The 11,342-nt window shown below is 51.0% G+C and overlaps 1 protein-coding gene across 2 annotated transcripts in view; it reads left to right on the top strand.

The window, feature by feature from the left end:
* Window positions 1–488: 488 nt before the first annotated feature.
* Window positions 489–11,342, top strand: part of CUNH4orf54 (chromosome unknown C4orf54 homolog) — a 19,580-nt gene continuing 8,726 nt past the window's right edge. The window contains exons 1-2 of one of the 2 annotated variants that reach the window (XM_031375637.1): window positions 489–557; window positions 3,222–8,673. In XM_031375637.1, the coding sequence (XP_031231497.1) occupies window positions 3,253–8,637 (5,385 nt within the window). In that variant the 5' untranslated portion in view covers window positions 489–557; window positions 3,222–3,252 and the 3' untranslated portion in view covers window positions 8,638–8,673. Of the gene's footprint in view, window positions 558–2,106; window positions 2,384–3,221; window positions 8,674–11,342 lie in introns of those variants that run through there. The other variant, XM_031375636.1, reaches the window with a different exon arrangement.

Genomic DNA, 11,342 nt, shown 5'->3' on the forward strand with positions numbered 1-11,342 from the left:
TTCCTTTGTTGCTCTCCGAGTTCCCAAATAAAGTGATCAACAGGGCATACCTTGCCTGTCTAATCAAGCGTGCCTGCTCACCATGGGTTAATACTGGCAATGTTAGTCACATCAATTGCTCAAGACCTGAGGTCAGTCAGGCAATCACTGAGTTAATCTGTAAAAAAGTGATTGGAGTCATCTGCAAGAATAAAAGGCATGGTGGCTACCCTTGACTCCAAGCTGCTCCAGTATGTCTCAGACTACCCCTTTTCATGGTACCACAAACTAACTCAGAACTCTGAAGAATGCCAGAAGGGAAACTGTGGAGTCCTTAATTGTCTTCCTTACCCTAAAGCTGGCCAGTGTTTTTCTATTTATAAGTTTCTTCTCTTTTAATAGTCCTACTGTAGAGTTTCAGCCTATTTGATTTTAAACCACAAAAGGAATTCGTGATTTGACTTAAAAAAAACCTTTTTGGAAATTGACTTTATATGAAGGAACCCCCCACTACCAACACCTACACCGGCAGTGTTTAGCTAGAAATCCCTGAAGGAGCCACACAGCTATTCTGAAAGGTAAGTAGCCATGTTAGAACCAAACCATGCTGTGTCTGATTGCCCATGCCCGTGTGTGTGTGTGTGTGTGTGTGTGTGTGTGTGTGTGTGTGTTGGGGGGTGTTGGCCAGGGTTGGGTTCTCAAAGAGAGTAGAACTCAGGAGGAAGATTTTTCAGAACTTTGGGTATTAAGAAATTATGGCAACCAGTTGTGGCCTAGGACTTTTAATCCTAGCACTGGGGGAGGCAGAGGCAGGTGGATATCTGAGTTCGAGGCCAGCCTTGAAACCGCCAAAAGAAAGAAAAGAAGGAAGAAAGAGAGGAAGGAAGGAGGAAGAAAGAAAGAAAGAAAGAAAGAAAGAAAGAAAGAGGGAAGGAGGGAGGGAGGGAGAGAGAGAGACAGAGAGAGAGAGAGACAGAGAGGGAGAGAGAGAGAGAGAGAGAGAGAACCATACAACCTGTGTGCCAGAACTTTCAGTTTTATATTTTGCTAACCACAGGAAGAAATTAGAGAAAAAAAGAATATGTTGTGTTGTGATGACAGTCAGGGCCATATGACAGTGCCAGAACGATTCTTCCTTGGACTATAATCTCCTGATGAGCAGAAACTCTTTCCTCTCGATTAGCCACGAAATACATGTGCTTCACAGTGGCTGGGACTATCTTCAGGGTTTTCTTACTGCCCGAGGCATGGCCAGCCTCAAAGAAAAGTAAAAATGGAGAGCTCAAAATTCTGCTTGCCTGAGAGAAGCTGACTATATTTAATTTTATTTTATTAATAGAATCGTAGTCCTTAATCCCCCAAGTTCATAAAGTGTTCTCCGGTTGATTATCTGAAATAAACAAACAAACAAACAAACAAGTCTCAAGCAGTTACATAGCATATTTGTGGTCATGCAGATTTGATAGTTGAGGGGGTAAGCACCCCTGAGTGATTCTGTGGGGACCCACCTTGACTGTGGGGACCCACCTTCACTGTGGGGACCCACCTTGACTGCTCATCATAACCGTAAAGGTCTCCAGCTGGACTGACTAGGTTTGGATCATGTCCTACCTCTGGGTCTCTGTATCTATGAAATCAGTACAGGAATCGTACTTAACTCAGAGGTTCTAAACAGGACTCAATCTTTAATACGTGCACCAATGTTAAAAATGTGCCTAATTAGTTGTACTTGCCAATTAAGAAACTAAGATTTCGAGAGTCTTTCTTTTTCTTTTCCTTGCCTCTGAGTTACAGCTTTATAACTGTAACTTTATTCCAGGTGTTTTCAGCCTCTGCTGGGCATGTTTTAGTGGCAGGAGAGAGGACAGAGGGCTTGTCCTAGGGAGAATGGTAGAATTGGGATGACTACGGCCCAACAGGGAGAGAAAGTAGAAGCTGCAGTTGTTAGGGGTGCCTACTTCTCACCTACGCACAAACCTACTCAGAGGAAGGAACCCTTCTCTGCGTGGGAGTGACATTCATGCCAGAAGGGGACGACGGTTGGCGGTGTTATTTTCGCTTTCCGCAAATGTGAATGTTCAAAATAGGGCTTTATCCAATCGGTATAGGTGACACACAGACTATGTATAGAGGTGGACTTGGGCCTGGCGGATGATGAGGGCCAGGTCTCACCAAAACCAAGTCATGATTTTCCATGGACTATGCCCAGAGAATCGCCCCCAAGGTTGCTAGCACGGACCCCTCTGTTGCCTTGGCAAATCTGCCTGCAGGACTCTTGACTTGTTTGGAATGGATTTATCTCAGAGCGGGTGAACTGGGGTTTTGGCTGTGTTTTCATGGGGCACGCCAGCGGCTCACATTTCCTCTCTGAACCTTCCTCCAAGCCGCACTGTACTCATGAAGGGTAAGCATATTCGTTGCTCTTTCCTGTGTTCTGACTCTCTGCCCTGCAGAACTGGCATGCGGCCAGGGGAGCCCGATCGATGAGCTGTAGCTATGCTTAACAGGACTTATTGTCTTGTAGTGTGTTTACAAGTTTAGGAGTGGTTTTGAGCTGGAGTAGTCACTGTAGAGATTTGAAGCAATGTCCATATTATCTTTCTGTGTTCCTTCAGAGTGCCTGGAGCTCAAGTTTATTTAAGGAGCTTTTAGGTCTTGGGAAATCCCCCCCTTTAAGCTTTGAGTAAACACAGAAAGGATCCTAGAAGAGGTTTTTTTTGTTTTGTTTTGTTTTGTTTTTTTTTTTTTTTGAAACAAATAGGTTATGTTTCATAGAGTATAAGTCTGGTCAAAGGGAAGGATGATGAAATATCCTTGCTCTGTGAAAACGTTTATGACCATCCTTCATCTGATTTTGCTCTCCAAAAAGAGAAAGACAATCCAATGAGGCAAATATAAAATTACTGTATGCACAAGTTGGACTTGAAATATTTCTGGAGTGTCCTTAATTGATTTGAAGTGAAGTACAAAAATTTGAATTTTGAACAAGGAGAGAAAAATTCATTTAATCAAAGACTGGGGAAAAATGGCATCCAGCAAAGGGTAAATGTGTACTTGCTAGACACCTCTAAAACAGACTACAATGAACATTTGGCTGATTTGAATCAGAAGCCACAGTCCTCCCCCACCCCGCCTCCTCTCCTCATCTCTTCTTTTTACCCTCAAGTGTAGTTTCGATATGACTAGGGAATGGACACTAAAAATATTTCTGGAATGACGTGACCCTCTGTCTCCCCATCCAGGAGAGCGACAAAGCTGTACAAGGCACAGCACATGCTTTCCGTTCATTTCTGGCAGACCCCTGGTCGACCTACAGATGCCGCTTCTTCTCTGGCTCATGGCATTCAGACCCCCACCCACCGACGCTGTCAGACAAGCAGCTGCAGAGGACAGCTCAGCAGCAGGACGCTGGCCACAATCGCGTCCAGAGCCGCAGCCCCCTGGCTACAGACCACCTCTGCTGCCTCTCTTGGGAGCCCTCCCACCTCCCTCTGGCTTGTCGAGGCCCCACCACAGGGGCTGAAGAACTGGGCGGTGGTGGCAGCTGTGGCCGTGGTACCTAGAGCCTTGGGACCAGCCCGGGCACGTGGGAGCCTGTTTCAGGCCACTCTGCGGCCCCTCCAGGACCAGAGGGGGACCCAGGATAGCCCCAGCGCTCACCACTGCCTCTTCTTGTCTCTAAAACCTGGGCAAGGGCTCAGAATGGAAGGCGGTACTTCTGACATGAGCTCACAGACCAGCCTGACGCCTGCAGAGGACCCGGTGAACCGACCACAAGACAACCCGGAGCCCAGGCAGCAGCTGCGGCCACTACCTGAGCTGTCAGCCTCTACCCAGCCTGAAGCCAAGTATGTGGAGATGTGTGCTTCAGCTGAAGTCCGAAGGGAGAGCCCCCAGACCCTGAAACCGCTACCGGAACACTGCTCTGAGAAGCAGGCCTCCAGGAGCCCGAAGACAAAAGCCCAGGATGAACCTAGCAGCCATGCCCCTGAGGCTCCAGCTCCCGGGGAGAGTCCTGTTTCCTCCCAATGCCTCAGCTCCCAGGCTTGTGAGAACAACTTCTCATCTTCCTCTTCCTCCCCCTCCCCGGTGGATAGTGCAGAACACAATGGCCTTTCCAAAATGGACGACCCCACCAAGCTACTGGGGGTCCTGGCCACCTCCTCTTCATCCTTAGGCTTTGAGAGTGAGCCAGAAACCAGCTGCGGACAACACCGGGGAGAAGAAGAAGCAGGAGACCGGGCAGGAGCCGGGGAGGATAGAAGAGAAGGGGTCGATGATGGAACAGCGTCGTGCAAGGACATTATTGCCAAGTCCCAGGGCAAGAGGGGCCCCCAGAAAAATGAGGACGCACACTACATCACCACCCATGAGATCCAGCTGACTGAGGTTGAGCAGGGTATGGATTTCGATGTAGGGCTGGCTTCTCGCTGGGACTTCGAGGACAACAACGTGATCTATTCGTTCGTGGACTACGCGTCCTTTGGTGGCAGTGATGAGACCCCAGGAGACATCACCACGGAAGAAGATGATGACAATAGCTGTTATGTCAGCACCACGCCAAGTGCCAACGCCACTCGGACTCCCAGCCCCATCAGCAGCGACCTGGCTCACCCCGGGGCCGGCAGCAGTGGCCGTGACACCAGCAGCACAGAAGTAGGCAGTGGCCCCTCTGACAGTGACACTGTTCCTCCACCCACTGGACCTGGCACTGCCACTCCACCTGAGCCTTTGCTTGAGCTCCGGGAGGCAGCCTTAGGCGCATCGGCCACTGCTGCAAGCAGCTGTGGGAGTGCAGAAAGCCAGATCCTCCTGTCAATCAAGCCAACTTCCCGGGCTATAAATGAGCCTAGCAACGTGCGTGTAAAGCAAAACATTATTTATGCTGCCAAGCATGAAGGCGACATGAGCCTCCGAGTCTCTACAGCTGCTGAACACAATTCAAGTTCGCTGAAGCAAAATTCGGCTGCAGCCGTGGCTCAGGACCATGCAAAGAAATTCATTGCCGTCCCTGCTCGCCTGCAAACCAGGTGCGGGGCCATCCGGGCAAAGGAGTTGGTGGACTACTCCAGTGGAGCCTCCAGCGCAGTGAGCGAGCTGGATGATGCGGACAAAGAGGTGAGGAACCTAACCTCCAGGGCCTTCCGGAGCCTTGCTTACCCCTATTTTGAGGCTCTGAACATCAGCTCCCGAGAATCCTCTACTACGCTCTCTGAAGTGGGCTTTGGACGATGGTCAACCTTCCTGGACTTGAAATGCGGAGGCGTTGGAGCCAGAGTGGAACAGAGCCTGCTCCGGAGCAGTGCAGCCTCTGTGGCTGCAGGGCTGAGGAAGGGCGGTGGTACCCGAGCCGCTGCAGACCAGCTCTACCTGCAGACTAAGAAGTCCCAGACCAAAGCCTTGGAGTTTGTGGTCAGCAAAGTTGAGGGAGAAATTAAACATGTGGAGACTCCCCTGTGCTTCCAGAAACAGGTCCAAACTGGCTCTCGGGTGGTCACGCTTCTGGAGCCCCTCAACCTCCGCAGTGAGAGCAAAGCCAGCTCAGCCACTGGGCCCTGCAGAACCACCAAAACTTCTAACAAGGGTCCAGGGTCTGTGTACACAGACGACGGTTCGGAGACCTCAGAGAGCAGCAAGCCTGCCTCCCGCAGCGATGGCCCCCAGAAGAAGTCCAAATTCGCTTCCAGCCTGCTCAAAAACGTCATTTCTAAGAAGATGCAGCGAGAGCATGAGTTCAAAATGGAGAGAGGAGAAGTCACCGATACATCTCACCACAACGCCCCCGCCCCCGGCTCTAAGGAGACAGAAGGACCTCCTGGAGCTGAGAAGCCCTGGGCGCGGGGTCTGCAGAGGCAGAGTTCACGGCACTCTGAGGCTAGTTCTGAGTACACAGTGGTCAGTGTGTCTGATGCAGGAGGAGAAGGGTCTGTTGTAGGTTCTAAATCCCCCATTTTCAAAGCCAGTACTCCTCGAGAGAGCAACACGGCTTCCGGCCGAAATTTCTCCGATGGACACACAGAAGTGTGTGAAATTAAAAAGAGTGCTTCAGAGACCGTGAAGGGCATTTTCCTTCGGAGTCAGAACAGTGCCTTCCGGACATGGAAGGAGAAGGAAGCAGAGAAGCTGGAGGAGAAAGTCCCCGTTGGGAAGCTGAAGCTGGTCAAAGGTGGGGACTGGAGGGCTGATCTTGGGGAGATCTCTGCCAGCAAGGCTACCATCATGTCTCGCCTCTTTGTTCCCAACATCCAGCAGACACCCAAGGACAAACAGCCAGAGAAGCAGGCCACCAAGTACCCTGCTGCTGCTGCTGCTCAGACTACCTCCACGGCAGTGATCAGACCCAAGGCTCCTGAAATCAAGATCCGGCTGGGAAGTGTACAACAGCCAAGCTCAGACTTCAACATTGCCAAGTTGCTCACGCCCAAGCTGGCTAGTGGCAGCGGCTCAAACCTCTTCAAGACCGTTGAGGACAACAGCAGGACCCAGCAGAAACTCTTCCGTGGTGGGGACAATCTGGAAAAAGTACCCCAGTTCCAGGTGAGAGATGTTCGAGACAAATCCAAGGCCTCGGGACCTCTCCACCAGGTGAGGGATGTGAGGAAGCTAATCAAAGGGTCAGGCGATAGCAGTGACAAGGGCAGTGTCACCCCCGAGCAGGGCTTGATGGGGCCTAAGCCTAGACAGCTGACTCCTGCCTCTGGAGGATCTAGGTCCTTGTCCCCTATGGTGATTACGTGCCAGGCAGTGGTGAATCCAAGAGAAGACGGTGTGGACCGAGAGCCCAGGGAAGGTGTAGGCAAAGGGAGCAATGGTAGTAGACTCTTGAACTCCTCCCCAGAAGGTACTGTCTTGGTTCACAGGGCATCTGGCAGGTTGCCTGTGGCCACCATTGCGCCCAACAAATCGGAGCAGGGCTCTTATTTACCTGTGCTCAAGATTGTCTCCAAAGCTTCTGCTCAGAGGACCCCGGAGAAACCCAAAGAGGAAGAGGTCAAGGAGGAGGGGAAAGCCCCAAAGCCAGCCCGGAATGCCTTGGAGAAGCTGACGGCGGCGGTAAGGTCCATGGAGGAGCTGTACAGCTTCAACAGGAATGAATGGAAGCGCAAAAGTGACCCCTTGCCCATGATGGCTGACAGCCACGTCCTGTCACTTATAGCCAGCGAGGAGAAGGAAGGGGTAGCTGGACCCGAAGGAGACCCTGACAAGCTGGCCAAGCAGCTGGCACAGGTGGAAGAACGGGACACAGGCCACAAAGGTGGTGTGGTCCTGAGAGCAGCCCCCATAGAACGTCTGCAGAGGAGAAACTCCAATCCGAGCACTGAGAGCGTGTCTGCCCGGGCGGCTGCCTTTGAGAACATGGCCAGGGAAAGGCCCAGGTCTCTCTATATCCCTCCAGTCCACAAAGAGGTAGAGAGAACGCAACCTTTGCAGCCCCTCCCCCCACTCCCCAGCAATCGGAATGTGTTCACGGTGAGCTCGAGCAGTGTTCAAAAAACTGGGGGTGTTGCTGGCAAGTTCCCACAAGGGCCTTCTCCCGAGAGCCTTTCAACAGCCAAGGGCATCAAATCACAGGGGCTCAGATCCCTCAAGATCTCCCCAGCCACCAGAGCCCCTCCTGATGATGCCACCACCAGGAAAACGGCTGTCAGTTTGGAGAAGAGCAACAGTGACTGTGAGAATTACCTGACTATCCCCCTTAAAGGAAGTGCTGCTTCAGGGGAGTTGCTTGGCAGACCAGGGGCGTCCAGAGATGGGCCCCCCAGCTCCTCGGCTGCCACTCTCTGTAGTTTACCTCCACTGAGTGCCCGCAGCCAGGTCCCCAATAACCCCAAAGGATCTCAAGTCAGTGGAACCAGCAGACCAGCTTGGCGTACCAAACCTGACACCCACCGAGAAACAGTTGCTGCTGCCCCGACAGGGCCACAGAGCCCTGAGCATACTCCCACTGCCGTCTACCACCAACAGGCTTTGCCCTTCGCCCTCCAGGGCGCCCAGCCTCAGGTCCTCTGCTTCTCCCCACCCGGTATGCCAGCTCCAGCCCCTGCAGGCCCAGCTGCTGTCCCCACAGACCCCTTTCAGCAGCCACAGCCACAGCAGACGCAGCGCAAGATGCTCCTGGATGTGACCACCGGCCAGTATTATCTGGTGGACACGCCAGTTCAACCCATGACCCGGAGATTGTTTGACCCCGAAACAGGACAATATGTGGATGTGCCCATGACTTCCCAACAACAGCCTGTGGCACCTATGTCCCTCCCTGTACCTCCTCTGGCCCTGAGTCCTGGGGCTTACGGGCCCACCTACATGATCTACCCTGGATTTCTGCCCACAGTGCTGCCTCCCAACGCCCTGCAGCCCACGCCCATTGCTCACACTCCAGGAGGCAGTGAGCTCTCTGTGGCGGCCGAGACCCCCAGCAAAGAGACAGCTACGGCGTTCACCGAAGCCCCGTACTTCATGGCCTCTGGTCAGTCCCCTGCCTCCTCTTCCTCCTCAGCCCCGGCGGCAGCCACACCCCAGCTTGTGGGGGCCAAGGGCTTTGCCCAGCTGCACGGCAAGCCTGTCATCAGCATCACTTCACAGCCCTTGGGGCCACGGATCATTGCTCCCCCTTCCTTCGATGGCACCACCATGAGCTTCGTGGTGGAACACAGATGACAGGAGTGTCAAGAAAGCAGAATGGGACAGCTCCTGGTGAGTGGCTTTCACTTTGATGATCTGATGATGGGGGGGTGGGGTGGGATGGGGGGGCTTTGTGCTGGGAGTGGGAGAGTCACAGAGGCTGTCTGTAGACACGGGTGTTCTGGGAAACTAAATTCTGCCTGATTGGTGAAGTAACTAGTGTATTTTCCTCATTCCCTCACTCCTCAGTCTGCATGGCCTTTCCCCTTTGACCATTGCAAATTGCCTTCTGTGTTTCTCCCACCAGAGAACAAAGGGGGAAGGAACCTTCCACAAGTCTCTTGGCCTTTGTTTTAGTAAAGGCTGGAAGGAGAAGCAGTGAATCCTGGAGTGAGCCTCTCTCTATGTTCCTGGCTGCCAGGTGCAACAGGCAAACCACTTTAGCTCACCAGAAACACATTTAACATGTTTGCTCCCCAGGGAAGTGTGGAGAGTTTTAAATGGATGTTTACTAAAGTCATCACAAATACTCTTCTCCTTTCTTTCCCGTCTGCCCCTTGGAATTTCTTATTCTAAAAACAAAACAAAAAACAACCCTCCCTCCCCCCAAAAACCCAACAACAACAAAAACTACCTTTTTTGGCTTTGAACCCAACATTCTGATTTATTAATATCGTTCTTTATTATTTATTTATTTTATTCTCTTCTCATATATTCTATCCAGACTGCGGTTTCCCCTCCCTTTCCTCCTGCCCATCTCTCCCTCTCACTTCTCTCTCCCCTAGACCCACCCCCTCCTCCCCTCAGAAAAGAGCAGCTCTCCCAGGAACATCAACCAAACACAAGCATAACAGCAAGCAACCTAAGGCCAGGCACAAACAATCCCATCAAGCCTGGACACAAGACAGCCCAGTAGGAGAAGGGTCCAACAGCAGGCAAAAGTCAGAGACTACATTTTAAAAAAGGTTTTGTTTTTGAGTTTTCGAATGATCAGAATACCTTCCCTAAGGTTTTTAGTGTATCTTATATGTTCTTATGTGTGGATAGATATAAGACGCGCGCGCACACACACACACACACACACACACAGTTTGACCTTCAGGAGAGGGTGAGTTCTGGAGCCCAAGTTACTCCTTGGGTCAAGTTGCATTTTATGCCGTATTACCCTGGCTGAACCCACCATGCTCCAAGGCTAATCCCCATAAGCACCTACTCTCCCTTTGAAAAAGAACAACTTCCATACTTGCAAAGGAAATCAGAGAAAATCTATTTCTGACACCGAGTCTGACCGCGCTCGCAGGCAGGGATTTCTGCTGGAAATACAGTCCGTGGAACTTGATAGGAGGCATGAATGTGAGTGAGTGGCTGGAACCAGGACATCTCAGGTCAAACACAGAAGACAGAGTGAAGATGCCTTCTGGCAGGAGCACATGAGTGTCAGAGCTGCGCACAGACTTGTCTCCCTACCTTGCAGGGTAAGAAGAGTTGAGATTATGTGCCTACAGGCTGCTCACTCCTTGGTAAAGCCACACTGTATGGAAAAGAAAAAGGGAACTGAGCTAAGAGAATACTGTAATCTTGGGGATGAGAGACTCTCTAACATTCCTGTTATCTCTAGTAAGAACATATTCCTGCCTGCCCTGTGTTCACGTGTGTGTGTGTGTGTGTGTGTGTGTGTGTGTGTGTGTGTGTATGTATGTGTGTGTGTGTGTGTGTGTGTGATGCTGATTCATGCATTATCAGATAATCAGATAAGAAAATGTATGCATTGTCAAATGAGGTAAACAGACCTCTATTACCAGCTTGAGGGCGTTACCATCTAACCATCCAAAGTTTATCAGCATGTCAGCAGCTAGGGGAGGGTCTTGCATGCTATAAGGTCTCTCCCAAGATTAGAAAACACTGCACAGGATCACATTTATTGGGACTTTTGCTTAGGGTTCAAATAAAAGCAAAAAACGTCATTCTAGTTGCAACCCAGAGAAAGATTGTTCGGATGGTTCCTCTAAAGAGTCTTCAACAGGCACTGCCCTGTGTGGGGACCACTAGTGAAGAGGGATGGGAGAAACACAGGAAAACTCTAGTGTACCTGCAGAGGAGACCCAGCATGGACGATGAGCTTTGCACAACACTATCCTGTAGGCAACAGCATTTTGATCCCCTGGACAGATGAGTGTTTACCTAGGGCTGTTTGGATCAGCTAACCCCTGGGGGTTTGTGAAGCTGTGGATGTGCAGGGAGCCTAGGAGGGTGCACAGCCGTCCCATGGCATCCTCATATGGCAACAACCAAACAGGAAGAGAAAGCTGGATTCAGGGAGAGCTGCTTTCAACCCCCCACTTTCATGGTGTGTTCTGAGTGGCCCTAAGGGACTTCTGAGACCATCAAACCCAGATCCTTTTTGTATCAAAATTGCAGGAGGAAAGCGAGGGTTCTTTAAAGATGTGAGGCAACCCTTCCTTGGTTACTGTCTCTCTGTGTACGGCTCGGTTTTCGACCTGGACATTGATCTTAGTGTCTTTTTAGTCTCTGACCTTTGTCTTTTTCCTTTTCTCTGGGGGCAGTTTGATGGTGTCTGCCCTAGTGTTCCCCTCACTATCTGAGAAGTTATTCTGGGTTCTCTATTAATTTTTTAGTAGCACTAGCTGTCCCAATGTGGCTTCTCATTTCCTATCTACTCTAACTGAGGTGACTTAAATGGCCCCTCACACACATCTTATGTCCGGGTCCTTAGTTTTTTT

This window comes from Mastomys coucha, unplaced genomic scaffold (assembly GCF_008632895.1).
Source record: "Mastomys coucha isolate ucsf_1 unplaced genomic scaffold, UCSF_Mcou_1 pScaffold16, whole genome shotgun sequence".
Taxonomy (NCBI): domain Eukaryota; kingdom Metazoa; phylum Chordata; class Mammalia; order Rodentia; family Muridae; genus Mastomys; species Mastomys coucha.